A 27,484-nucleotide genomic window follows, 5' to 3' on the forward strand; every position below is an offset into this window, starting at 1 on the left:
CCTCCCGCCCCGTGACCACCTCTGCCTGTTAATCAGGAAGAGACGATTGCAGCCCAGAGATGCCAATAGCATCTCACTGGGCTCCCGGGGTGTGAACGCGCAGTGCGGCCGCTGCACGTGCACACTCCACAAAAAGATTCCGACTGCGATCGCTGCCTGAAGTCTGAATCACCCCCTATATTTGTTTGTCTCGGGTGCTAGCATCAACAATTGGGACTTCTTGGTACAGTAAACGATCAATAGATCTTATGTTGTCATTTTTTCTGGCCAGCACTATAACGGGACAATACAAAAGGCCAGCTAGTTTATAACTGCCAAATGTACTGTATTGCAAATCTTGATTCTGATCTAAATGTACACCAGTGTCCATTTGATTGTAAACACATTCTTTGTTATATTGTAACCTCCGTTAGCCTCACTTATGGTTTGAGCAGTATAAACTTGTTCCCTACACAATGTCTTACACAAATACACATCTATATGCACACAAATACAAAACATTATTTCTTAAATCATCTAAACATTACCTCATATGTTCAAACATATTTCATATCTATTCCTTACTATAAAATATATCCACTATACTATTCACTATGGTTAAAAATCATCTTTTATCATTAATGATATTTTCAATCAGACAATATTTCTTTAATCTCAATATTATAAGAACAGTTACCTGTCTGGCAACAATTGGTACTTTATCACTATGCTATTTATCACTCTCCAAGGTTTGAAAAATGGGCCTTAAAGTTCTTGTTGTAATTAATATTGGTAAAATCAACAATAATACATTGCTTCTGATTTTGAAATTCATACAAAAAAAAAAAATTACCTTTTATCCTGAGGTTTTTTTTTAAATGCTGGGTCTGTGATTCCTCAGTACACATACCTGTAACTCAAATTGCATATCCTCAAAAGCTTTCTTCTTTGCCTTCAAATTATTCTCAAGTTCGGTGATATGTTTTTTCAATTCAGAGTTCTCGGTTTGCAAAACGTGCAGTTCTCTCTTAAGGTACGTAAAACATAAAACCATACAAAGTTATTAACCAGTCCTAGTCCAATTTTCATATTTAGATTAATATTCAGATTTTCTGCACACAAAGAATGTAAAGGTCTCTCATCTTCGCATATGTTTTTTTCTCTTTCTAATTAAGTTGCTTCTTTCTGGCTTTTGTGCCTTTCAGTCCTGACTATATGGATCTGATGCAGAGTTGCTCACAAACGGAAAATAATTGATGCTAAAAAAGTTGCATGTAACAATAATGAAGGAAGAAAAGAAGAGAGAAACATTTTTGAAGACTCAATATGGATCGGCTGATCACCTGATATCTCATGAATATAGTACCACTGGATTTGTTTCTTAGACTCATGAATCCTACGCCATTGATCTGGAGCCAAGGTTGTACTGTAGCTCTCCCAGATTAAAAAAAACAAAAACTTAGAAACACATTTCTCCCTCTCCAGTGTAGCCTCAACCCAATCCATGTTAAAGACATGGAAAAACGTCTCCTAAAGCAGCCGCAACTTAGGGGTGTAGCATCAATCCATGTCTGTTATATTGTCTTAAGGGACACCGCACTTATGATTAGCAAAAGCCTTTTACAAGCTTTCACCACTCGCTGACCTTCTGGCAGGATTCCAAATATCGCCCAAACATCAGTGGTATATAGTTTACCAAGTGTTCCAGGGCATAGTTCCAAACCTGCAACCAGATTACCCTAAGTAGAGGGCAGTTCCAAAAGTAATGATAGAAATCTGCAAGAAACTGGTGGTGGCGGTGGTGGGGTGGGGAGGGGGGGGGGGGGTGAGTGCGCTGTATGACAGACTTTTAAGACCATCTCTTGATACTGAATTGTAGGAGGCAATTTTCTATATAGATTGAGTGTTTCCGGCAGAACTTCACATGATAAAGGACGGATAGCCTGCACCCGTATACTCATCCCCAAGCATGCCTCATCATGCATCATCTGTTGTCTCAGAAAGGAGTAATGCACCAAAATATCCCCGCTTAGTTACCGGTTCCGATAGGTAATTGTGTCTAAAGTCCCAGTCTTCTTCTGACAACCATCTAACTGCTGAAACAATATAATATAATAAGACTGTGCTGACTACTGAGCTGACACTGGGCATGGTGGACAGCTACTGATGAAGTATTAGAAGATCTGTATCCTGCTGTTTGCCAGTGGTGAAAAGAACATCTGTAGGGGCATTCCTTGCGCTCAAAAAAAAGACACATTGTCAAAACGCGTTGGTGAAGAGACTGCTACAGACTTGGTTCAGACCTAGTAAAGACCCAATTCACCATCAGTGGGGTATAAGTCCGGACCTCATACCCCAAATAGGTCAGTTGCAATTTTTTTACCATCTACTTATCATGTACCAGGTGTGATACCAACGTGTATAGCATTTGCATATTTTCTAGAAAGTAATTTTTACATTTTGTGTTTTATACAAAAGTTTTTATTGTATAATTAATAAATTGTTTTTTAAGAAACAAAAAAGTGATAGAACTCCTCTCTCCTTATATGCCATATTAATCATATGGAGGGGAAATAGGATTATTGGAGAGAAGGTTCCGTCATAAGAAAGAAACCGCTATATGTGTATAAAGTGCAGATTACTGTAAATTGGGTACGCCCATTTGGATTATTTATCTGTCTCACACTGCACTGGTGACCCTTGAGAAAACCCTATTAAGAACATGGGTCGTGGTGGACACAGAAAGATACCTTTATATGTGGACCTTACTTCACTTGGGTGTGAGTATGGTATGCCAATCTAAAGATTTCTACTGAATGCGGAGAGGAAAAATCCCCCCTACATATCACCTTGTGTGTGTGTGATTGACCCTATCCTTGGAATATACTACACTATATGTGGCTTTTCTTTCTTATTTTTTATGCTTTTGAGGAGATCATCTTCAGAAAAACGGACTGACGGTCACTATAAAGGAGAACTGAAGGATCAACATAGAACGTCAGGAATATAAGATTCTATATGGATTTTTAATGGTAGTGAGCGCAAACGATTGACTGTGTTCTCTTCTTTTCTACATGTACAATTGTATGTTAGGTGAACAGATATACACAGTTACTGTTTGCAGCCCTCAGTGTGCGCAAATTCATACACCCACCCTGTTTTTTTTAATGTTTAACTTGCATATAAGAAAAGGATATATGAAGGATAACCTGACGCACTGCCCAGGCGGCTGGGACCGCCCGACCATCCCTCCCCTACCTCCCTCCCCCTCTTTTCTCTTCTTGCCTCTTTTCTCTTCTACTTCTATCGTTAAATTTACTTTCTGCTCCTCTTTTATAAGCTATATTGTTCCACTAAGAGATATTCCTTCGCCCTTAGCTACGGTACATACCAGACACATAACACTACCTATTGATGGCTTTCCATACATAGGCATACATATCTGTTTGATTCTCCACTTACTCGCTGTTGTACATGGGTAGATATTCTGTCACTGCTAGTCACCTGTTAACTGCGTTATGTGCCAATGTGTGACACCTGTAATATATACTTTACGAATATCTTGTTAAAAGTATAAAATTCAATAAAAACTTTTTCTCAAAAAGAAAAGGATATATGTGCAGAATGAGGGATATTTCTCAGACGCTTCAGTAAATGGAAAAGGGCGCTTGGACAATGTGTTTAAAAAAGTACTTATGTTGGTCAAACCCACCTGATATAGGGCCTGATTCTGCATGGATTGCAAAAGCAAAATCTTTCTCTAATGGGCAAAACCATTGGTACTGCAGGTGGGGCAAATCTTACATGTGTAGAGAGAGATAGATTAGGGTGGGTTATTTTGTTTCTGTGCAGGGTAAATACTGGCTGCTTTATTTTTTACACTGCAATTTAGATTTCAGTTGGAACACACCCCACCCAAATCTAACTCTCTCTGTACAGTACATGTTATATCTGCTCCACCTGCACTGCACATGGTTTTGCCCATTAGAGAAAGATTTTGCATTTGCGATCCATGCTGACTCAGGCCCATAGATTGGTGAATGAAGATGATGCCCTACCACCCTGAAACTCCGGATTTCATAAGAATGCTAGAAAGGTCAATTCGTGGAAAAAGTGAGATTGCGTTTATGCCACAATTTCCATGTTGACCATAAAAGAGGATTATTAGTATTTGCTCAGAAACCTCGCTGCTATCAATTCTTTTAAATATTTTTAAACTGAACCAAAATCGAAATCCGAACCATAACATTTGATGGTGGTTTTGCAAAAACCAAAACATGGGAGTCCATGCATAGCTCTAATTTATAGATGACTTCACAAGAATGACAAACATGCATCATCAGAGAGAAATCTGAAGTGGCAAAAAAGATTGCAGATTACAAGAGTTTTGTAGAAAATCAAACAGGTTACTGACTCAAGAACCTGAAATCTGATAATGGCAGAGAGTATCTCAAAAGAGATTTCGAACAATTCTCTTTTTATTCTTTCTTTCAAAAATGTTTTTATTAAAGTCAAGAAACATTCCAGGAGGTTCTAAACATGCCGTACATTCATCCCATAGTTACAGCTTGGATGTGGCATTGCAATGAAAAAAGGACAGTACCACGCATTCAAAAGTACAAAATTACATTATGGGGGGAATATAATAGGGTGTGAGAATCAGGAAGTGAGAGATTTTGTGAGAGTTCACCTGTTTTTTTAAAGTGGCAATCATTTACATTGCAAAACCAGGTTGATTTTGCCATATAAATGTTTGCCACGTTTAAAACAAACAGGAAAACACTCACAAAATCTCTCACTTTCTGATTCTTACACCCTATTACATTACCCCCCATGGCATCTGGTAGAAAAAAAATGGACAAAATCATACTGCTGTTTTACCAGACTTCATGGTGTGTGGTATCATCATATGAGTAGACACATAATTCCATTTTGTGACATCAGGAAGATGAGATTATATTTAGGTTGTCCTATATAAGTCCTATATAACAACACACATACTAAACAAAGACTTTATATATTTTCCTTTTTTTTCCTACAAGTATTAAAGAACAAATTAGTAATTTCAATAGTAATAGAAAAAATAGAAGGTGGAGAAAGATAGGGGGGAAGGGAAGAGGTGGAACAATTTGTAAGAAAAATAAGATTTTACTCACCGGTAAATCTATTTCTCGTAGTCCGTAGTGGATGCTGGGGACTCCGTAAGGACCATGGGGAATAGACGGGCTCCGCAGGAGACTGGGCACTCTATAAGAAAGATTTGGTACTATCTGGTGTGCACTGGCTCCTCCCTCTATGCCCCTCCTCCAGACCTCAGTTAGGATACTGTGCCCGGAAGAGCTGACACAATAAGGAAGGATTTTTTGAATCCCGGGTAAGACTCATACCAGCCACACCAATCACACCGTATAACTCGTGATACTATACCCAGTTAACAGTATGAAATATAACTGAGCCTCTCAACAGATGGCTCAATAATAACCCTTTAGTTAGGCAATAACTATATACAAGTATTGCAGACACTCCGCACTTGGGACGGGCGCCCAGCATCCACTACGGACTACGAGAAATAGATTTACCGGTGAGTAAAATCTTATTTTCTCTAACGTCCTAGTGGATGCTGGGGACTCTGTAAGGACCATGGGGATTATACCAAAGCTCCCAAACGGGCGGGAGAGTGCGGATGACTCTGCAGCACCGAATGAGAGAACTCAAGGTCCTCCTCAGCCAGGGTATCAAATTTGTAGAATTTTGCAAACGTGTTTGCCCCTGACCAAGTAGCAGCTCGGCAAAGTTGTAAAGCCGAGACCCCTCGGGCAGCCGCCCAAGATGAGCCCACCTTCCGCGTGGAATGGGCTTTTACAGATTTAGGCTGCGGTAAGCCTACCGCAGAATGCGCCAGCTGAATAGTGCTACAAATCCAGCGCGCAATAGACTGCTTAGAAGCAGGAGCACCTATCTTGTTGGGTGCGTACAGGACAAAAAGCGAGTCAGTCTTTCTGACTCCAGCCGTCCTGGAAACATAAAGTTTCAGGGCCCTGACTACATCCAGTAACTTGGAATCCTCCAAGTCCCCAGTAGCCGCAGGCACCACAATAGGTTGGTTCAAGTGAAAAGCAGATACCACCTTAGGGAGAAACTGGGGACGAGTCCTCAATTCTGCCCTATCCATATGAAAAATCAGATAAGGGCTTTTACAAGACAAAGCCGCCAATTCTGACACACGCCTGGCCGAAAACAAGGCCAATAACATGACCACTTTCCACGTGAGATATTTCAGATCCACAGTTTTAAGTGGTTCAAACCAATGTGATTTTAGGAAATTCAACACCACATTGAGATCCCAAGGTGCCACGGGAGGCACAAAAGGGGGCTGAATATGAAGCACTCCCTTTACAAAAGTCTGAACTTCAGGCAGTGAAGCCAGTTCTTTCTGGAAGAAAATCGACAGGGCCGAAATCTGGACTTTAATGGAACCCAATTTTAGGCCCATAGTCACTCCCGACTGCAGGAAGTGTAGAAAGCGACCCAGCTGAAATTCCTCTGTTGGGGCCTTCTGAGCCTCACACCACGCAACATATCTTCGCCAAATACGGTGATAATGGTTCGCGGTTACTTCTTTCCTGGCTTTTATTAGCGTAGGAATGACTTCCACCGGAATGCCCTTTTCCTTTAGGATCCGGAATTCAACCGCCATGCCGTCAAACGCAGCCGCGGTAAGTCTTGGAACAGACAGGGCCCCTGCTGCAGCAGATCCTGTCTGAGCGGTAGAGGCCATGGGTCCTCTGATATCATTTCCTGAAGTTCCGGGTACCAAGCCCTTCTTGGCCAATCCGGAACCACGAGTATCGTTCTTACTCCTCGCCTTCTTATTATTCTCAGTACCTTTGGTATGAGAGGCAGAGGAGGGAACACATAAACTGACTGGTACACCCACGGTGTCACTAGAGCGTCCACAGCTATCGCCTGAGGGTCCCTTGATCTGGCGCAATATCTCTTTAGCTTTTTGTTGAGGCGGGACGCCATCATGTCCACCTGTGGCCTTTCCCAACGGTTTACCAACAGTAGGAAGACTTCTGGATGAAGTCCCCACTCTCCCGGGTGTAGGTCGTGTCTGCTGAGGAAGTCTGCTTCCCAGTTGTCCACTCCCGGAATGAACACTGCTGACAGTGCTAGTACGTGATTTTCCGCCCATCGGAGAATCCTTGTGGCTTCTGCCATTGCCATCCTGCTTCTTGTGCCGCCCTGTCGGTTCACATGGGCGACTGCCGTGATGTTGTCTGACTGGATCAGTACCGGCTGGTTTTGAAGCAGGGGTCTTGCCTGACTTAGGGCATTGTAAATGGCCCTTAGTTCCAGAATATTTATATGTAGGGAAGTCTCCTGACTTGACCATAGTCCTTGGAAGTTTCTTCCCTGTGTGACTGCTCCCCAGCCTCGAAGGCTGGCATCCGTGGTCACCAGGACCCAGTCCTGTATGCCGAATCTGCGGCCCTCTAGAAGATGAGCACTCTGCAGCCACCACAGTAGAGACACCGTGGTCCTTGGAAACAGGGTTATCATTTGATGCATCTGAAGATGCGATCCCGACCACTTGTCCAAGAGGTCCCACTGGAAGGTCCTCGCATGGAACCTGCCGAATGGAATTGCTTCGTATGAAGCCACCACTTTTCCCAGGACTCGTGTGCAACGATGCACCGATACCCGTTTTGGTTTTAGGAGGTCTCTGACTAGAGATGACAGCTCCTTGGCTTTCTCCTGCGGGAGAAACACTTTTTTCAGTTCTGTGTCCAAAATCATCCCCAGGAACAGTAAGCGAGTGGAAGGAACCAGCTGTGACTTTGGAATGTTCAGAATCCAGCCATGCTGTTGTAGCACCTCCTGAGATAGTGCTACTCTGACCAGTAACTGCTCGCTGGACCTCGCCTTTATAAGGAGATCGTCCAAGTATGGGATAATTAAGACTCCCTTTTTTCGAAGGAGTATCATCATTTCTGCCATTACCTTGGTAAACACCCTCGGTGCCGTGGACAGTCCAAACGGTAGTGTCTGGAATTGGTAATGGCAATCCTGTACCACAAATCTGAGGTACTCCTGGTGAGGAAGGTAAATAGGGACATGCAGGTAAGCATCCTTGATGTCCAGGGATACCATGTAATCCCCCTCGTCCAGGCTTGCAATAACCGCCCTGAGCGATTCCATCTTGAACTTGAATTTTGTTATGCAAGTGTTCAAGGATTTCAAATTTAAAATGGGTCTCACCGAACCGTCTGGTTTCGGTACCACAAACAGTGTGGAATAGTAGCCCCGGCCTTGTTGAAGTAGGGGTACCTTGACTATCACCTGCTGAGAATACAGCTTGTGAATGGCCTCTAGCACAGCCTCCCTGCCCGATGGAGTCGTCGGTAAGGCTGATTTGAGGAAATGGCGGGGGGGGGCGGCGCCTCGAATTCCAGCTTGTATCCCTGAGATACTACTTGAAGGATCGAGGGATCCACCCGTGAGCGAGCCCACTGATCGCTGAAATTTTTGAGGCGGCCCCCCACCGTACCTGGCTCCGCCTGTGGAGCCCCACCATCATGCGGCTGATTTGGAAGAAGCGGGGGAGGACTTTTGGTCCCGGGAACCGGCTGTGTGTTGCAGCTTTTTGCCCCTTCCTCTGCCTCTAGACAGAAAGGACCCGCCTTTTCCGCGCCTGTTTTTCTGGGGTCGAAAGGACTGTACTTGGTAATACGGTGCTTTCTTAGGCTGTGAGGGGACATGGGCAAAAATGCAGACTTCCCAGCCATTGCTGTGGAAACAAGGTCTGAAAGACCGTCCCCGAATAACTCCTCACCCTTATAAGGCAAAACTTCCATGTGCCTTTTAGAATCTGCATCTCCTGTCCACTGCCGAGTCCATAAGCCTCTCCTAGCAGAGATGGACAAAGCACTTATTCTAGATGCCAGCCGGCAGATCTCCCTCTGTGCATCTCTCATGTATAAGACCGAGTCTTTTATATGCTCTATGGTTAGCAATATAGTGTCTCTGTCTAGGGTGTCAATATTTTCCGACAGGGAATCTGACCAAGCAGCAGCAGCACTGCACATCCAGGCTGAGGCAATAGCTGGTCTCAGTATAACACCAGTGTGTGTGTAAATAGATTTTAGGATAGCCTCTTGCTTTCTATCAGCAGGTTCCTTTAGGGCAGCCGTATCCGGAGACGGTAGTGCCACCTTTTTAGACAAACGTGTGAGCGCTTTATCCACCCTAGGGGGAGTTTCCCAACGTGACCTATCCTCTGACGAGAAAGGGAACGCCATTAGTAATTTTTTTGAAATCACCAATTTTTTATCGGGGAAAGCCCACGCTTCTTCACACACCTCATTCAATTCCTCAGATGGGGGAAAAACTATAGGTAGTTTTTTCTCCCCAAACATAATACCCTTCTTTGAGGTACCCGGGTTTATATCAGTAAGGTGTAATACCTCTTTCATTGCCTCAATCATGCCACAAATGGCCCTAGTGGACATTAAATTTGACTCATCGTCGTCGACACTTGCATCAGTATCCGTGTCGACATCTGTGTCTGCCATCTGAGGTAGTGGTCGTTTCAGGGCCCCTGGCGGCCTTTGAATCGTCTGGGCAGGCACGAGCTGAGAAGCCGGCTGTCCCGCATTTGGCATGTCGTCAAATTTTTTATGTAAGGAGTCGACACTTGCACGTAATTCCTTCCATAAATCCATCCACTCAGGTGTCTGCCCCGCAGGGGGTGACATCACATTAATAGGCATCTGCTCCGCCTCCACATAAGTCTCCTCATCAAACATGTCGACACAGCCGTACCGACACACCGCACACACACAGGGAATGCTCTTACAAGGAGACAGGACCCCACAAAAGCCCTTTGGGGAGACAGAGAGAAAGTATGCCAGCACACACCAGAGCGCTATAATAATACAGGGACTAACTGAATTATGACCCTTTATAGCTGCTTATTATATTAAACTGCGCCCAAATTTAGTGCCCCCCTCTCTTTTTTACCCTTTCCGTAGTGTAGACTGCAGGGGAGAGTCAGGGAGCTTCCTTCCAGCGGAACTGTGAGGGAATAATGGCGCCAGTGTGCTGAGGGAGAAGGCTCCGCCCCTTTTTCGGCGGCCTTTCTCCCGCTTTTTTCTGTAATTCTGGCAGGGATAATTACCACATATATAGCCTCTGGGACTATATATTGTAATTATTTTTGCCAGCCAAGGTGATATTATTGCTGCTCAGGGCGCCCCCCCCCCAGTGCCCTGCACCCTCAGTGACCGGAGTGTGAAGTGTGTATGAGGAGCAATGGCGCACAGCTGCAGTGCTGTGCGCTACCTTGGTGAAGACTGATGTCTTCTGCCGCCGATTTTCCGGACCTTCTTCATACTTCTGGCTCTGTAAGGGGGACGGCGGCGCGGCTCCGGGAACGAACACCAAGGACGAGTCCTGCGGTCGATCCCTCTGGAGCTAATGGTGTCCAGTAGCCTAAGAAGCCCAAGCTAGCTGCAAGCAGGTAGGTTCGCTTCTTCTCCCCTTAGTCCCACGATGCAGTGAGCCTGTTGCCAGCAGGTCTCACTGTAAAATAAAAAACCTAATTTTAAACTTTCTTTCTAACAGCTCAGGAGAGCTCCTAGTGTGCAACCAGCTCGGGCCGGGCACAGAAATCTAACTGAGGTCTGGAGGAGGGGCATAGAGGGAGGAGCCAGTGCACACCAGATAGTACCAAATCTTTCTTATAGAGTGCCCAGTCTCCTGCGGAGCCCGTCTATTCCCCATGGTCCTTACGGAGTCCCCAGCATCCACTAGGACGTTAGAGAAATATGGAATAGAGCAGGGGTTCTCAAACTCGGTCCTCAGGACCCCACACAGTGCATGTTTTGCAGGTAACCCAGCAAGTGCACAGGTGTATTAATTACTCACAGACACATTTTAACAGGTCCACAGGTGGAGCTAATTATTTCACTTGTGATTCTGTGAGGAGACCTGCAAAACATGCACCGTGTGGGGTCCTGAGGACAGAGTTTGAGAACCTGTGGAATAGAGCATCAGTTGACTATTGCCTATACACCTGAGCAGAATGGTGTCAGTGGATGAGCAAACCATACACAGGTGAAGATAGCAAGATGTATGCTAAAGGGTGCAGGCCTAGACAAGCAGTGTTGAGCCAAAGCCATATCCACAGCAGTTTATTTCAATAATTATTCTCCTACAGTTGCCCTAGGGACATAACACCTATTGATCATGGTCAAAGAGAAAACAAAGTATAAGGCATTTCTGAACTTTTGAAAGTACTGCCTATGTACATATACCAAAAGAAAGAAGACGCAAGATGGATTCAAAATCAGAGAAGTGCATCATGCTTGGCTACTGCCATGAAAGCAAAGGTTACAGATTGTGGAATCCAAAAACTAGAAAGAATGTTAATTCACTATCTTTAAAGAAACAAAACAAGTTGTAGAAAAGCTAGAAGTTGATATGGAGAACAATTATGTGTCACTGGACATGCCAGCAGCAGGAGATGAGACTCAGAGACTATCAGCGTGGAAGTTCAACCAGAGAGGAGATCTTCTATAAGATCAAATATTGGCAAGCCATCTAAAAGGTATGGTGAGGAATTCGCAAACATCGCATTCAGTGAACTCAGGACATCCAGAAGCCAAAGTCATGGTCTGACTGGGGTGAATAGAATAGGAAAAAGGACTATGCAAGATTTAAGACACAAGTGTGAAAGATGCCAAGAATCGTGACAATGACAGTAGTCCAAAGTTTGTGAGTCAAGAGACTGTTGCCATTGTCCATGCTATCAGTGTGGGGATTCTTACTGGTATGTTTACCAAGAAGACCAGACCAGAGTCACATTATATGTTGATGCTTTAATATGTGTTTTACCCTAACCTTTCACACAGGTCACTACGAAAAAGCTAAAATGAAATGTTTGTGTAACATTGAGAAGCTTGTAGCGAGGAAGGTTGTTACAACGCAATGCACTCTTCTATCCACTGTACATACAAGCTGGGCACTGGAACCCAGGGAGGTCTGTCCTCCATCTGATGTTATACTGCACATGTGTTGCAGCGATCGTGTAGATCCTTCTTTTGTACAGTGAGACTGTAATGTGATAATAGTGGTGGCACAAGTCTGTATACTTCAATAAACCAACACCACTGCTTAAGTAGCTGGGCTCTTAATGGTTTGAGTCATCCGCTGGTGTGTGCCTATATAACTCTGCAACAGCAACACCTGCACACACACCATTCCCAACGCATGTACTGTATGTTTCAGAATGCGAAAGAGAAAAGACAAGAGAAGCATCTTTTCCAGATGCACTGGAACCACAATAATTGGTTAAAATTACTCTTTATTAGATATACATTAAAATTATTTCAAGGACTGGTAAAATATTAAAACATAGTGTGATATGAAAATAAAGTGTGATATTAAAACTGCAAGACTCCGGTCAATGTTTCTCAATGTGAATCTTTTATTTATAATAGAAGCTGGTTTGCTTGTAAAATCTGTGTGAATTTGTATTTCTATTAAGTTGTCCTGCACATTTACCTTCTTGTGTCAATTAGACATCATATTCTCAGTGTAGTATTATTTCCACCTCCTCACAGCAGATGTATCATATTTGTAACATTCCCCATAAATATCTTGCCCTGTTGTACAAGTGTACAGTATCTTTTCTCTTGATACTGTATTCTCAAGGTAACATTTATTTAGTTACTAATAGCCAAGTATACAAATGGTTTATCTGCCTTTAGTATATCATTATGGTGCTCCTGCACCTATTCCTTATTAACTGAGGCAAAATGGGTGAGTTCTACATTAATTGTATACAATTAATGTATATCTAATAAAGTGTAATTGTAACCAATTATTATGGTTCCAGTGCATCCGGAAAAGATGCTTCTCTTGTCTTTCCTTTTTCCTTTGTAAATGTTGTTCTTTGACCTCGAAGAATGAGGATATAGCACCTGCAAATAAAAGGTTATATTTCTGATGGATTTTCAGATATTATAATAAAACAAATATAGAGCAGAAGGAACCATATCCGAACAAATACTTAATATGCTTTCCAATACTGGTGCAGGATTTATTTAGTATTGTACATGTTCCAGAATGCATCTGTTTGCAATTGCATCTTTCCAAACACGCCCTTACAGTGCATAGCCAATGTTACAATACCCTATCCTACCTATCCAGGCACAGACAGGCATAACCACCTGAATTATGCAAGACTGACTAGTGACGTATGCATGTGTCGCTTACTGGGCATGCACACAATGATTTCACACAGGATACACTAAATAAAATGGAAGCATAGCCACTCTGCATACAGGGCCGTAGAAAGTAGGCATGGGCCCCAGTACTGAGGGGGTGCGTGCTTTCTGCCAGAGGATGAGCTATACAGGGAGGTGCTGGCGGCCATGCAGGGGGACACCTGTCCCTCTCAGCAGCTGCAGTACCCACATAACTGCGGGGAGGAAAGGACATGAGGGCAGGAGGCGTGTGCATTCAGGATGAAGAATATCCTCATAGGTGATGGCTGCTATGGGCGTGGCTATGTGATCTGCAGGGAGGAGCCTTGCATTTATAAAGTACTTTCTATAAAATGATAGGTAGAAACTGATTGGTTACTATGGTCAATTTCTCCACTTTCTCTACTCTTTTGACTGCTTGATACATCTGCCCTTTTAGCTTAATAGATCTCAGAAAATCTCTTACATAATGCAACCGGTATATTTCCCTTTTTCAGGTTAACTAACAAACAAGACATTACTGGTATTAATATTATCCTGGATACAGTGTGAAATATAACAAGAGCTTATTGCATGCCGATTTGACCTGAAAAGTAAAATAGACCAGAAGCATCAGCGACCTCCACCTATGGAAGCTCCGTGCACTGAGGTTCCAGTTCATCGATGTAATAGCAAAAAAAAATACTTTAAGACATTCTAAAAAATTTCTTACCTCGTAAAGATCCTTTTTTTCATATTGAGCACTTTCAGACTCAGTCTGCTTTTCCAGCACTAAATGCAGACGTTTCTCTGCAACTTTTCGATCATCATCTGCTTCCAATTTCTCTAAAAGAATTTTAGTTTTGCGTTTTTCAGCTTCATTACATTGTTCCTTGAGTAAAAGTATAACAAGAATGGTTTCCAGTTATTACAGTTACTACTATTACTACCACTAATACTCATAGTTGTCTTCTCCCAAACTTGGGGTAGTTTTTCCTGGGCTCCTGGGACAGTAGACATGATAACACCATTTGTGGTGAATGGCAACATCATGGCCTACCTTCCATGGCATAATGCTTCATCTCCCACCTGAAGGCAAGACAAATACCACGCCATCCAGTGCATTTACTACATTAAGACTAATTCTAACTAGCATCACTTGACTCAATTGCACTTTAAGTATATAGTTGGTCCTAATATTTAGTTAATTTATCAGGGTCATAGCAAAGGATGTGTGATAGATGCTGCCAACCGGGGCACAAGGCCAAGGGTGCCCAACAGTGCCCATTTGCTGCTTGCTACCTAGAAAGGTGCATGGCTCATTCAAAGGATAGGCCATGAGTCATCCATAGGAAATGCCATGGCTCTTCCATAGGACAGGCCAGGGATCATTCAAAGGACAGGCCACAGCTCATCCATAGGACAGGCCAAGGTTCATCCATAGGACAGGCCACGAGTCATCCATAGGACAGGCCACGAGTCATCCATAGGACAGGCCACGAGTCATCCATAGGACAGGCCAAGGTTCATCCATAGGACAGTCCAGGGCTCATCCATAGGACAAGCCAGTGCTCATCCATAGGACAGACCATGGCTCATCCATACAACAGGCCAGGGTTCATCCATACAACAGGCATGGGTTCATCCATACAACAGGCATGGGTTCATCCATACAACAGGCATGGGTTCATCCATACAACAGGTCAGGGTTCATCCATACAACAGGTCAGGGTTCATCCATACAACAGGTCAGGGCAAATACATAGGACAGACCAGGGCTCATCCATAGGACAGGATAGGCACCGATCTTCCTGCTGCCCTGATGCTGTTTTGTAATGTCATGATGTCACATGAGACAGGTAGGTTCTATAAATTATTACAGTATATATGTATGTTTTAACAATTATATCACAAAAACAAGTTTTTCTTCAACTACGTACAATAAACTTTTCTGCCACAAAATGTGTTTTGTTGGGTTTTTTTTTTTGCTTCTTCATGAGCACATTCAGAGGTGATTTTGTGGCACAAACATGCATTTTTTTTATTTTGCTACACAATATTCATGTATACATACACTAGTTATCTAGGGGAGAATTTTCAGAGAGGGAGAGCCCCCAAGGGGTTAAAATGTGAAGGTGATTAAGCTGGGGCAGCACCCCTCCTTGATTGACCCCACTGGTGAGTGCATCATGGCCAACTGATAGTCACAAAACTGACCATAGGCATATACACCAGGGCCACCTTAGTCAGAAGCCCACTAAACTACCAATGTATTTAGACTGTGTACTTTTAATACTGTTTGAGACTAAGTATAATACAGTAGTCATTTTCCACCAGGCACTGGCAGACAGCCACGAGTGAAGTGGGACGTGGTATTTACAAAGGCGAGCGGTAGAGCGGCACTGGAGGGCTCTGGAGTGTGTGGCTGAACCACATGCTGCACATCGCAAGCCACTCCCCCGCTGTACAGCCACTTGCTTCTTCGGAAAGCAGCAACTTCTGGGTCAGTGCAATCCAAGTACCGGTATACCATACAGCTGCATACCGGCTCAGTTTGAGCACTGATCCAAATGCTAACTAAAAAATGTTGATTAATTTTGACAGGTTTACTAAAAGCTCTCGCAGCTTCAAGGGTTACAAGCACTTGGATAGTTAGACAATTACTTGTGGCCTAAAAATACAGTACATACAGTATACCAGGGTAGAGAAACATTACCTTCCAAAGGTCACGGTCTTCTAATAACTTCCGTAAATCCTCCATACTTGTACTCATTATACTAGAAATCTGTAATTATTCAGAAAAATATGATATTAATAGAGTTTGTGTGTATATTAATAGAAAGAACATTTTTCCCAGTAAACATTTCAGTTATTACTTTTCCTACTTCTGTTAATAATTTCAAATAGGAACACACATGTCTAAATTCTAAGCAAATCAATACATTGTCATTTCTATACTCGAGTGTGGAGATTTGCTTTCTATTAGATATGAAGAAATGATTTGTTAATTTATCGGATTATAGCTGGGTACACACTAGACGATATCATGAATGATATACCCGATTCCAACATGGTCGTCTGTGAATGGACCATGTCGGTGAAGTTGCACACTCCCACGCATCATTAGTGACATCTTCCGTCGGACCTGCATGCAGCATGGCCCCGCTCCGCTCCACCCCCCACCCACTCTATCGCTGCCGACATCGGCAAGTGTGTATGTACTTGCCAATGTCGGCACCCCGACGACATTACCGCCGATATCGCCGGGTACACACATCTTTTGGTGTGTACCCAGCTTTAGTCAGATTCGGGGGCTAAATATTTACAGCTCCAAGATTTTAAATAAATAAACTAGAATATGTTGCATAATCATACAATAATACACGTACAATACATAAAAAATATTGCGCTTATCTGGCTATATCCAGACCCAAGGGTGACATAAGTTTGTTGGCTGTCTTTCTCTGGATATAATCAGATAAGTGCAATATTTTGTAAATACTGAACATGCATGATTGTATGGTTTTGTTGTTATATACGTTAATACCTAAACTGGATTACACTTAAGGGCTGGTTTCAATTAGCCTCGAAAGTTTACTGCGTGAGGAAAAGGGTGATAGCCTCAGACTTTTATGCCCAGAGCTATTCAATTACAACCCCTTTTTCCTCATGCAATAAATCCCATGGGTTACGGGATAAGTACACGGAGCTATAGGTTAACAAGTTTGCGGTACAATCAATATGCGCACCTACCGCGGATTTCTGTTCAAGCTTCCCTCAGGCTCGCACAGAAAATAGGATTTTGGTACTTACCAGGTAAATCCTTTTCTTTGAATCCATAGGGGGCACTGGAGTACTCTTGGGATATGGACGGCTTCCGTAGGAAACAGGGCACTGAATATTTAAATTTAGAACACTCCACCCCTCCATATCTCAGAGTACCTCAGTGTTTTTTACTGAGCCGAACAGGAACCATAGAGAGGTTGACAATGGAGTATTACATATAACATAACGGACAACAACGAAGTTGACACATAACGTTACTGACAACTAAACAGTTGACACCATAACCAGCACTTGAAAATTTGAACCAGTCTGTGAGAATGTGTTACCATAAGATCCCCTGAACTTACCACAAACCAGGTAAAACTGCTCTGGGTGGGCGTCCAGTGCCCCCTATGGATTCAGAGAAAAGGATTTACCTGGTAAGTACCAAAATCCTATTTTCTTTTTCATCCACTAGGGGTCACTGGAGTACTCTTGGGACGTACCAAAGCTTCCCCTGTGGGCGGGAGAGCTGTTTGGCACCTGTAACACTAGGCGGCCAAAGCTAGATGCTGATGCCGCAAACATATCAAACTTGTAAAAGCGCACAAACGTGTGCACTGAAGACCATGTAGCCGCACGGCAAAGCTGCGTCGTAGAAGCTCCACGACCAGCTGCCCATGAAGTTCCCACAGAACGTGTGGAATGAGCTGTTACTGATGTAGGCTGCTGTAACCTAGCATTAAGGTAAGCCTGACGTATAGTCAGTTTTATCCATCTGGATAAGGTCTGCTTAGAAGCTGGCCAACCCATCTTGGCAGCATCATAGAGAACAAACAACGTATCCATCTTACGAACTGTAGACGTTCGGGATACATAAACGTGTAATGCGCGTACCACATCCAGAGTTCCAGAATGTGCTGTTAACACAGGAACTACTGGTTGATTGATGTGAAAAGATGACACTACCTTTGGTAAGAAAGCGGCATTCGTCCGAAGTTCCGCTCTGTCATCATGAAACACCAAATACGGTGGCTTGCATGACAAGGCACCCAAATCTGAAACACGCCTTGCCGAAGCTAAGGCTAGAAGAAAAATTGTTTTCCAAGTGAGAAACTTTATATCCACTTGCTGTAAGGGTTCAAAAAATGAAGACTGTAAGAAATAAAACCAGATTCAAGTCCCATGGCGCTGTAGGTGAAATGAATGGAGGCTGTACTCTGAGGACACCTTGTAGAAAAGTGTGTACCGACGGCAATAGAGCCAATCGTCTTTGAAAATAAATTGACAACGCAGATACCTGCACCTTTAGTGTAGATAAACGCAGTCCTCCATCTAACCCCGTCTGTAGAAATAACAAAAGACGGGATAACTTGAAAGATGATGTCGGAAACTTCCGAGCTTCACACCAACCTATATAGGCACGCCAAATTCTGTAATAATGAGCTGCCGTAACTGGCTTCCTAGCTCGCAAAATGGTTGGTATCACCGATACTGGAATGCCCTCTCTTCTTAAGAGGGCGGTCTCAACAGCCACCCCGTCAAACGCAGCCGCGCTAAATCGGGGTAAAGGAACGGACCCTGTTGTAACAAGTCTGGACGTAGTGGGAGCGGCCAAGGATCGTCTGCGAGTAGTCTGCGGAGATCCGAGAACCAAGCTCTCCGAGGCCAATGAGGTGCCACTAGTATGACTGTGACAGACTCTCTTTTGATCCGTTTTAGCACCAGAGGGAGCAGTGGAAACGGTGGAAACAGATACACGAGGCTGTACGACCACGCGACGGTGAGAGCATCCACCGCCACTGCCTTTGGATCTCTCGTTCTGGACACATACTGGAGCGTTTGGTGATTGTGGCGAGACGCCATCAGGTCCACCTGAGGGTAACCCCACCGCTGAACCAACATGTGAAACACTTCTGGATTTAATGCCCATTCTGCTGGATGAAAATCCCGACGGCTGAGATAATCCGCCTCCCAGTTGTCCACTCCCGGAATGAACACTGCCGACAATATCACCTGGTGGTAGTCCGCCCAATTTAGGATTCGAGCTACTTCCCGCATTGCTATGCGGCTTCTCGTTCCTCCTTGTTTGTTGATGTATGCGACTGCCGTCGCATTGTCTGACTGCACCTGGACAGTCTGAGACCGAAGCATGTGCACTGCTTGTCGTAGCGCATTGTAAATTGCGCGGAGTTCCAGGACATTTTTTTTTTTATTGTTTATTTTAATTTTCAGGTTATAAACATTACAACAACCTCCCCCCACACGTGGGGTGAGCCGTTTCATTTAACAATATACTACCAAAAGCAGAGATATAACCTTAAGACAAAGAACATGCGGTTCCCATAATGCAAAAAAGAAAAAGAAAGTAAAAATGGTTAAAGAAAATAAGAGCCAATAACCATACATTGTTAAAACGAGAAACAGCGATGGATTGTGCATCGGGGTAAACAGAGGCTATTCAATTGGATGGGGAACCAAAGATTAAATTCGTAACTATAGCAATAAAAAAGAAAAAGACTAAAGAGAGAGAGCATGAAGAAAGAGAAGAAGAGACGGGAAAGACGGGGAGGGAATAGAATAGGGGGGGAGAAGTGACAGGGTTAGAGGGGCCGCCGGTGCGCCCCCGGACCCCGCTAACTACGCTCATGGCGCTAGTACATAATGGAAAGTACTACTTGAGGAACACGAAAAGGACATGCTAAGGGTAATCCCAAATCTACTCGTCAGGTTAGGAGATTACAGAGATCATAGTAGAAGAGCCATCGAGCCCCCGGGAGATCGTAATCTACGTGCGGGAGCCTGAGAGTCGAACCATAGTTCCCAGATCAGGAGAAACTGGAAAGATCTATTATGAAGGTATGCAGTGATTTTTCCGATGCTTGCGAAGTACCATACTTTATTGATGACCTGTTTAATAGGGGGGGGCTCCCTCTGTTTCCATTGGAGGGCAATTGAGCACCGGGCCGCGTTTAAGATCTGTGTCAGTAATTTACCGGAGTTTGGAGGTGCGTTAGCAATGGGGAGGCCTAGCAGAAAGGACCAAGGGTCTTTGTATACCTGGGTCTGGAGCACTGCGCTCAACAGGTGTGCTACTGAGTCCCAAAATAGCATGATTTTAGGGCACGTCCACCATATGTGGAGGAAAGAGCCATGTCCGCCGCATCCTCTCCAGCACATAGGCGAAGAGGAGGGAAACATTTTGTGAAGTCTAGAGGGGACAATATACCACCTATATAAGATTTTATATGCGTTTTCCTTTACTAGGGTTGAGATAGAGGATTTCGCGACCGCAGTGAAGACATCCGACCAATCATAGTCAGCCGGCATCGGACCAAGGTCCCGTTCCCACTGGAGTATAAAAGCCGGGGTCGCCGACTGGTCCCATGCCTGAAGAAGGGAATACAGTAGGGAAATGATTCCTCGAGCAAGCGGTTTGTGATAGCAGTAGGACTCCAGGGTGGAGAGAGGTTGGAATGGGGACGAGTTCGATAAAGAAGAGACAAAATGTCTCACCTGGAGATAGGTAAAAGGGTTCGCTTCCGGGAAGTCATATTTTGTCATGATTTCCGGTAAAGGGGCACAGGTACCCTCGGACAGCACGTCCAGGACAAAGCGGATGTTACGTTCCAACCATGGACGCAAGCGGGTCAAAGAATGACCCGGGGCGAAAGAAGGGTTGTCCCACAAGGGGGTAAGCGCCGAGGGGGATGACAGCAGGTGAAAATGGCGCGTGCAATAGTCCCAGATCTGGCAAGTGAATTCCAGCACAGGGTGCAGTTGTAAATGGGGAGATCTAGCTCTAGGAGGGGATAAGAGTAGAGACGACAGAGATGGAGTGTGGCTAAGCGCCGTTTCCAACTGAAGCCAACGTATGGACTGCGTAGGGGCGAACCAGGCCACCGCTTGGCTGAGATGGGTTGCCAGATAGTAAAAACGGATATCTGGGAAACCTCTACCCCCATCTTGTACTGGTCTGCGTAGGGTAGAGAAACCTATCCTAGGGATCTTATTTCTCCACACAAAGCGGAGCAACCATGAGTGGATTTGTGCCAAAACAGAGTCCGGAACTTTCACTGGCAGCGTCTGAAACAAATAAAGGAGGCGGGGGACAATATTCATTTTCAGAGCTACAATACGACCCAGCCAGGAGATAATCAGTGATTGCCATTTATGGAGGTCGGCCTTAAGGCTTTTAAGCAATTGCGAGAAGTTTTCCTTAAATAAGTCTCCATTGCGGCACGTAATAAAGATCCCCAAATATCGGATTTTAGAAGCGCACCAGGAGAATTTAAAGTTGTTTTGCATGTGGGACAGTCGGGAAGGGGGAATGTGGAAGGGGAGAGCTTCCGTTTTGGACCAGTTAACTTTGTAAACCGAAACATGTCCGTATTCAGACAGGAGTTTAAAAAGGTTCGGCAGAGAAGTGTGCGGTGAAGAAAGCGATAGGAGGACGTCATCTGCGAACAGGGAGATCTTGTAAACAGAGCCCCCCACCTCCAGCCCTCCAATGTCGGGCGAGGCTCGGATGCGGGCTGCTAATGGCTCTATTACTAAGGCAAAGATCAGGGGCGAGAGTGGGCAGCCCTGTCTAGTACCGTTGGAGATGTCCAGAGGGTCTGACTGCACTCCATTTACAGAGACCCTGGCGGAAGGGTTCGAGTACAAGGCCTGAATCCCTGTGAGAAATTCCCCCTGAAAACCAAAGTGAGCAAGGGTTTCGAACATAAAGGGCCAACCTATCCTGTCAAACGCTTTCTCCGCGTCCAGAGAAAGCAAGAGAGCAGGAGTATGTGTGAGGTTGATGTAGTGAGCCAAGCTAACAACTCGTCTCGTGTTGTCTCGGGCTTGGCAACCGGGGATAAATCCCACCTGGTCATTATGGACAAGGTGGGGTAAGACACTATTCAATCGGAGGGCTAGGATTTTTGCGTAAATCTTGATATCCGAATTAAGTAGCGAAATAGGTCTATAGTTAGCACAATTGGATGCGTCTTTGCCATCCTTGGGAATGACTATAATCTTAGCCTCCAGAGACGATTTGGAAAAAGAGGCACCCTGTAAGACAGCGTTGAAGAGGGCTGAGAGGTGGGACGCAAGCTGGGGGAGAAAAGTCTTGTAAAAGGCGGCCGTAAAGCCGTCTGGGCCAGGAGCCTTGTTAAGTTTTAGGGTTTTGACAACGGTGGCAATTTCTTCGTCGGAGATCTTTGAGTTTAGTTCGGCAGAGACCGATGAGCTCAGACAAGGCAGATGGCAGTGGGATAGGAAGGTACGAATGGCCCCAAGAAAGTCCGGGCTCGATTGAGTGGGCCCATGGGCATTGTACAACTTCTCGTAGAAGCGAGAGAAAGTTTCAGTGATACGTTTGGGATCACCTGTTTTCTTACCAGGGGAAGACTGGATAGACAAAACGTTGTTCCTTGCGAGCTTAGCCCGAAGCCTAGAGGCTAGTAGCCGATCAGCCTTATCCCCTTTTTCGTAAAAGGATTGGTTGAGCCATTTCAGGCTGTTTTCCACCTTCGCCGTCAGGAGCATATTTAGTTCACCCCTGGCCGCGGACAATGAAGAGAGATCCGCCTCGGACCCTGTTTTTTTGTGTTTCAGTGAGAGGGAAGTGACCAAGTCCGAGAGCTCCCGAATGCGTTTGGATCTGGCCTTCTTATTATAAGAGGAGGCACTGATCAGGCATCCACATATTACCGCCTTGTGAGGGTCCCATAATAACATGGGAGGGACAGACGAAGATGTGTTTGTCTCAAAGTAATGGGAGATTTCAGCGGCTATATGGGCTTTCGTTTGGGGATTAAGTAGGAGTCTGTCATTCAACCTCCACACAGGGTGGCGAGCGGGAAGATGTGGACCCGGGACGTCAACAGTAACCGGGCCGTGGTCTGACCACGTGCTAGGGTGAATGGAGGTGTCAAGGATACATTGAGCAGGCTCTGAACTCAATCATGTCCAATCTTGTGTAAACATCATATATGGGGGAGTAATATGTGTAATCCTTAGCATTCGACTCTTTCACTCTCCATGTATGGAAGAGAAGGTGACGTGATAGCAGGAGATTCAAAGCAGCTGCATTGCGCGCATGTGAGGGGCGCATAGATCTGGGCAGAGGTTTAGATCTGTCCAGGGCGCTATCCAGAGTCACATTAAAATCCCCCCCCAAAACCACGTTACCGCGTCTGTGCAGGGCTAAGAGGCTATTTAGGGAGTGGAAGAAAGGGGCCTGAAGCTGATTTGGAGCATAGATATTCAGGAATGTATAGGGGGACCCGTTTAACAACCCCACTAGCAGCAGGTATCTACCTTCAGGGTCCCTCAGTATTTCAGAGGGGATGAAATCCAGGTGGCTAGCAAAGAGTACCGAGACCCCCTTCTTCTTGCGTATGGGATCGCAAGCATGGAAAGTGTGTGGGAAGGACTTTGACCTAAGTTCTGGATGTGACTTACCAGAGAAGTGGGTCTCCTGTAGAAATACGATGTCGCCTCTAAGTTGTTTAAGGGACTGAAATAAGAGAGAACGCTTAAGTGGGCTGTTCAAACCTTTCGTGTTTAGGGTAACTATTCTAAGAACCATGGTATAGAAGCGGAGTACTCTTCATGTGGAAGCGCACCAGCGGGACCTCAAAAGAGATAGGGGAAAGAAAAGGAGAGAAGACCAGAGAAAGGTGAGGAGAAAGAGTAGGAGAACAGATGAAGAACAGGCATAAATTGAGTTCCAGGACATTTATAGACAGCAATCTTTCGTGATCCGCCCAGAGACCCTGGAGCTGACAATTTTGAACTACAGCTCCCCAACCTCTGAGACTTGCGTCCGTCGTTAGAATTATCCAATTCCAGCCGCCGAACAGTTTCCCTGCGGTTAAATTGTGTTCCTTGAGCCACCAGAGCAGAGACACCCTTGCCCTTGGCGACAACCTCACCCTGTGGTGAATCTGCAGATGCGAGCCCGACCACTGTGCGAGCACATCCAGTTGAAATGGACGCAAGTGAAATCTTCCGAACTGAAGCGCTTCGAAAGCCGCCACCATTGTTCCTAAGAGGCGAATGCACAAATGTACCGAGACTTGCGTGGCTTGAGCACTAATTGTACCAGATGGCGAATAATCTGTACTTTCTGTTGTGGTAGGTAAATTCTTTGATTGACCGTATCGAAAATCATACCTAGGAATTGAAGGCGTTGAGACGGAATTAGATGTGATTAGATTAGATGTGATTTCTTGAAGTTGACAATCCAACCGTGGTGAACCAGTACATTGTACGTTAGCAGCGCATGTTGGAGAAGTATCTGTTGAGACGGTGCTTTGATGAGCAGATCGTCCAAATACGGAACTATTGTCACTCCCAGGGATCTGAGATGAGCTATCATCACAGACATCACTTTGGTGAATACGTGAGGCGCTGACGATAGGCCAAACGGTAGAGCCTGAAACTGGTAATGGTTCTGGCGTATTGCAAACCGCAAGAACCTCTGATGAGGCTGCCAAATCGGAATGTGTAAGTACGCATCCTTGAGATCTAGCGCAATCATGAACTCCTTTGGCTCTAAACTTGCAATCACTGAGCGCAGAGATTCCATCTTGAATCTGTAGTAAGTTACGTACCGATTGAGACCCTTTAAGTTCAATATTGGCCTGACTGAGCCATCCGGCTTCGGTACCACAAACAGACTGGAATAATAACCCTGACCCTGTTGGTGTACAGGGACCGGAATCAAAACTGCTGAATCCAGTAGGGACTGAATGGCAATTTGCAGAACCGCCCTCTTGTCGTCCGACAGAGGCAATCCTGTCTTGAAAAACCGCAGTGGCGGAAGACAGTCGAACTCTATTTTGTAAACTTTTAACACTAAATTGCGGATCCACCCATCCGCGGATGTCTGGAACCACGCCAAATGGAACGTCTGAAGGCATGCTCCCACAATTGGAGAACCGAGATGGGCTGGTAGCCCGTCATGCCACTGGCTTGTCGGTAACCTTAGCGTCATGACGACTTGTGTTGGTTTGTTGGAAACCACGTCCACGACCACGTCTACCAGGCGTGGCTGTTCCTCTGCCACGTCCTCGAAAGGACTGAGGTCTAAAGGATTTGAACGAAGGTCCAGAGTACCTCCTTCTTGGTACCGGTGGAGGCAATGGTAAGAAAACCGACTTTCCTCCCGTAGCCTCAGAAATCCATGTGTCCAATTCAGGACCAAACAACTTCTTGCCATCGTAAGGTAACGCCTCTATACCTCGTTCGACCTCTGCCTCCACTTGCCAAGAACGCAGCCAGAGTGCTCATCGTGCCGTAACTAGCGACGATGAAATACGAGAAGTGAGCTGACAGACGTCAGTAGAAGCTGTACAGAGATACTCCGCAGCCTCACACATTTGATCAGCAAGAAGTATAAGGTGTTCGTCATGTAAGGCAGACTTAAGTTCTGTTATCCATACTATGAGCGCCTTAGTGACCCAGATACCAACCAAGCCAGGTCTCAGCAGCACTCCTGCTGCTACATACATGGACTTTAGCATAGTTTCTATTTTGCGATCTGAAGGGTCTTTAAGCGTAGTAGCCGCTGGCACTGGTATGGTTAATTTCTTTGTAAGCTTCGACACTGACAAATCAACTATTGGTGGATTCTCCCATGTACATGTCACCGAATCTGGAAACGGGTAACTAGACTTAAATCTGCGAGGTATAGAAAACCGTTTATCTGGAGTCTGTCGTGTTTCTACTAACATCTTATTAAGAGACTCCGACACAGGAAAACTTATTGGAGTTCTCTGTCGTTTAGTAAATAAATACGACCTGATCATTTGTGAGAGGCTCCTCAGTTTCTGTAAACTTCAGAGACTGACGCACCGCTCTGATGAGATTATCAATACCTGAGCTGTTAAAATCCTCACTATCTGACTCCACTTCGCCCTCCTCACCCTCATCTTGTGCCGAGAGGTCTGGCATGGAATCGTCAGAATGCAACATAGCAGAAACTGGTAAATCATAAGACATATGAAATTTATCCCGTCTACCCAAAATAAATTTGGACCTTTCGCAAGGCTGAGACCCCTCCGGTAGTTCTGGCAGTCTCACCCTAGACTCAGATCTTGCCGTTTCCCGCTCCTGTCGAGCAGCGGTCAATTCTGATTGCAACCCAGCCAGTCCATTGGCTAGCATTTCCCATGGAGGGTCCGGGGAGGAAATTGGCTTTAAAACCGGAGCAGAATTTTTATTCGGAACCGAATCCACAAAACATACTGTACATGTGGTAGATCCATCCGGTAACACACTGCCACAGACTTTGCAATTATGCTTTTTAGTTTTTGCTGGTGCCTTACTCATTATGGCGACAGACAATACAATACACAAAAAAACAGACACTTGCACGACTCAGTAAAATAGTACGAAGGTGTCTCTATATATATATCTGGCCAAGTGCAGTACACGTGGCCAGTATGAAATGTGATCCCAAATTCCCGCTAACACCCCTGCGCCTCCGGTGGAGTAGAGATGTAGTACTGGAACGTTCTGGAATCACAGCAGGAAGACACAGGAAGCATGGTTAAAATGGCCCCCATGCTTAAACTTATAATCACAATACAGGTTACAAACTCTTAACTGATATATATAACTCTGTATAAAACAACCTGTGTAAAACCTCCCTGCAGCCTAGCATACTGCTGATGCTGCTGCTAGTTCCCCCTCGTGCCGCTGATCTTATTAAAAAAACTCAGTTGCAAACTGTAATGCCCCCCCCCCCCCCCCTGTCTGCTCCGTTGCGGATGCAGTGCGGGGCGGGCAGCGGGTAGCGAGCTGTGGGGCCGCCAGCGGGAGCCGGGTAGCGGGACGGGGAGTGTGCCGTGAAGCGCTATGAGCAGCGGCCGGAGCAGCGGTGGGGCTCGGAGCAGCGGCGGCCGGAGCAGCGGCGGCGGGCGTCAGTAGAGGGATCCCAGCGCCAGACAGAAACCAATGTCCCCACACAGCGGGGCGGGAGCTGACCGCCCCGTTTAACATACCGTGACTCCTGCTGCTTCTGGTGAGGCTCCGACGGGGCTTCTCTGCAAGCGCCGGCCAGCCTGTGCAGGAGATCTGTGTGGCTGTGAGGGGGCTCATTCAGTGAGGGCCGACATGCCACAGCTGCTATTAGCAGCTTGCACTATCCCTGACCCTGCCTTTTGGAAGGGGGAAAGGGATGTGTATGAAAAAAGAAAAACTTAAAAAAAATATTCAAAAGAAATTGTGGACCCAGCCACAGACCTGTTGCTACTTCGAGCACAGAAAAAACACTGAGGTACTCGGGGATATGGAGGGGTGGAGTGTTCTAAATTTAAATATTCAGTGCCCTGTTTCCTACGGAAGCCGTCCATATCCCAAGAGTACTCCAGTGACCCCTAGTGGATGAAAAAGAAATCTGAATTATGTGCAGCCTGCTGGCTGATTACAGGCTACAATTAAAAAGCCTTGGCCACTGCATCACCCCATGGTTAATTACCGTGGCTAATTGA

The 27,484-nt window shown here is 45.2% G+C and overlaps 1 protein-coding gene across 2 annotated transcripts in view; it reads right to left on the reverse strand.

Moving 5' to 3' along the window:
• Window positions 1–27,484, reverse strand: part of NMI (N-myc and STAT interactor) — an 85,592-nt gene that overhangs the window by 17,367 nt on the left and 40,741 nt on the right. For both annotated transcript variants that reach the window (XM_063933755.1, XM_063933756.1), the window contains exons 2-4: window positions 15,946–16,014; window positions 13,963–14,121; window positions 890–1,006 (exon numbers count right to left, since the gene is read on the reverse strand). In XM_063933755.1, the coding sequence (XP_063789825.1) occupies window positions 890–1,006; window positions 13,963–14,121; window positions 15,946–16,002 (333 nt within the window). In that variant the 5' untranslated portion in view covers window positions 16,003–16,014. The remainder of the gene's footprint in view (window positions 1–889; window positions 1,007–13,962; window positions 14,122–15,945; window positions 16,015–27,484) is intronic.

The sequence above is a fragment of the Pseudophryne corroboree genome, chromosome 7 (genome assembly GCF_028390025.1).
Source record: "Pseudophryne corroboree isolate aPseCor3 chromosome 7, aPseCor3.hap2, whole genome shotgun sequence".
In the NCBI taxonomy this organism is placed as follows: Eukaryota; Metazoa; Chordata; class Amphibia; order Anura; family Myobatrachidae; genus Pseudophryne; species Pseudophryne corroboree.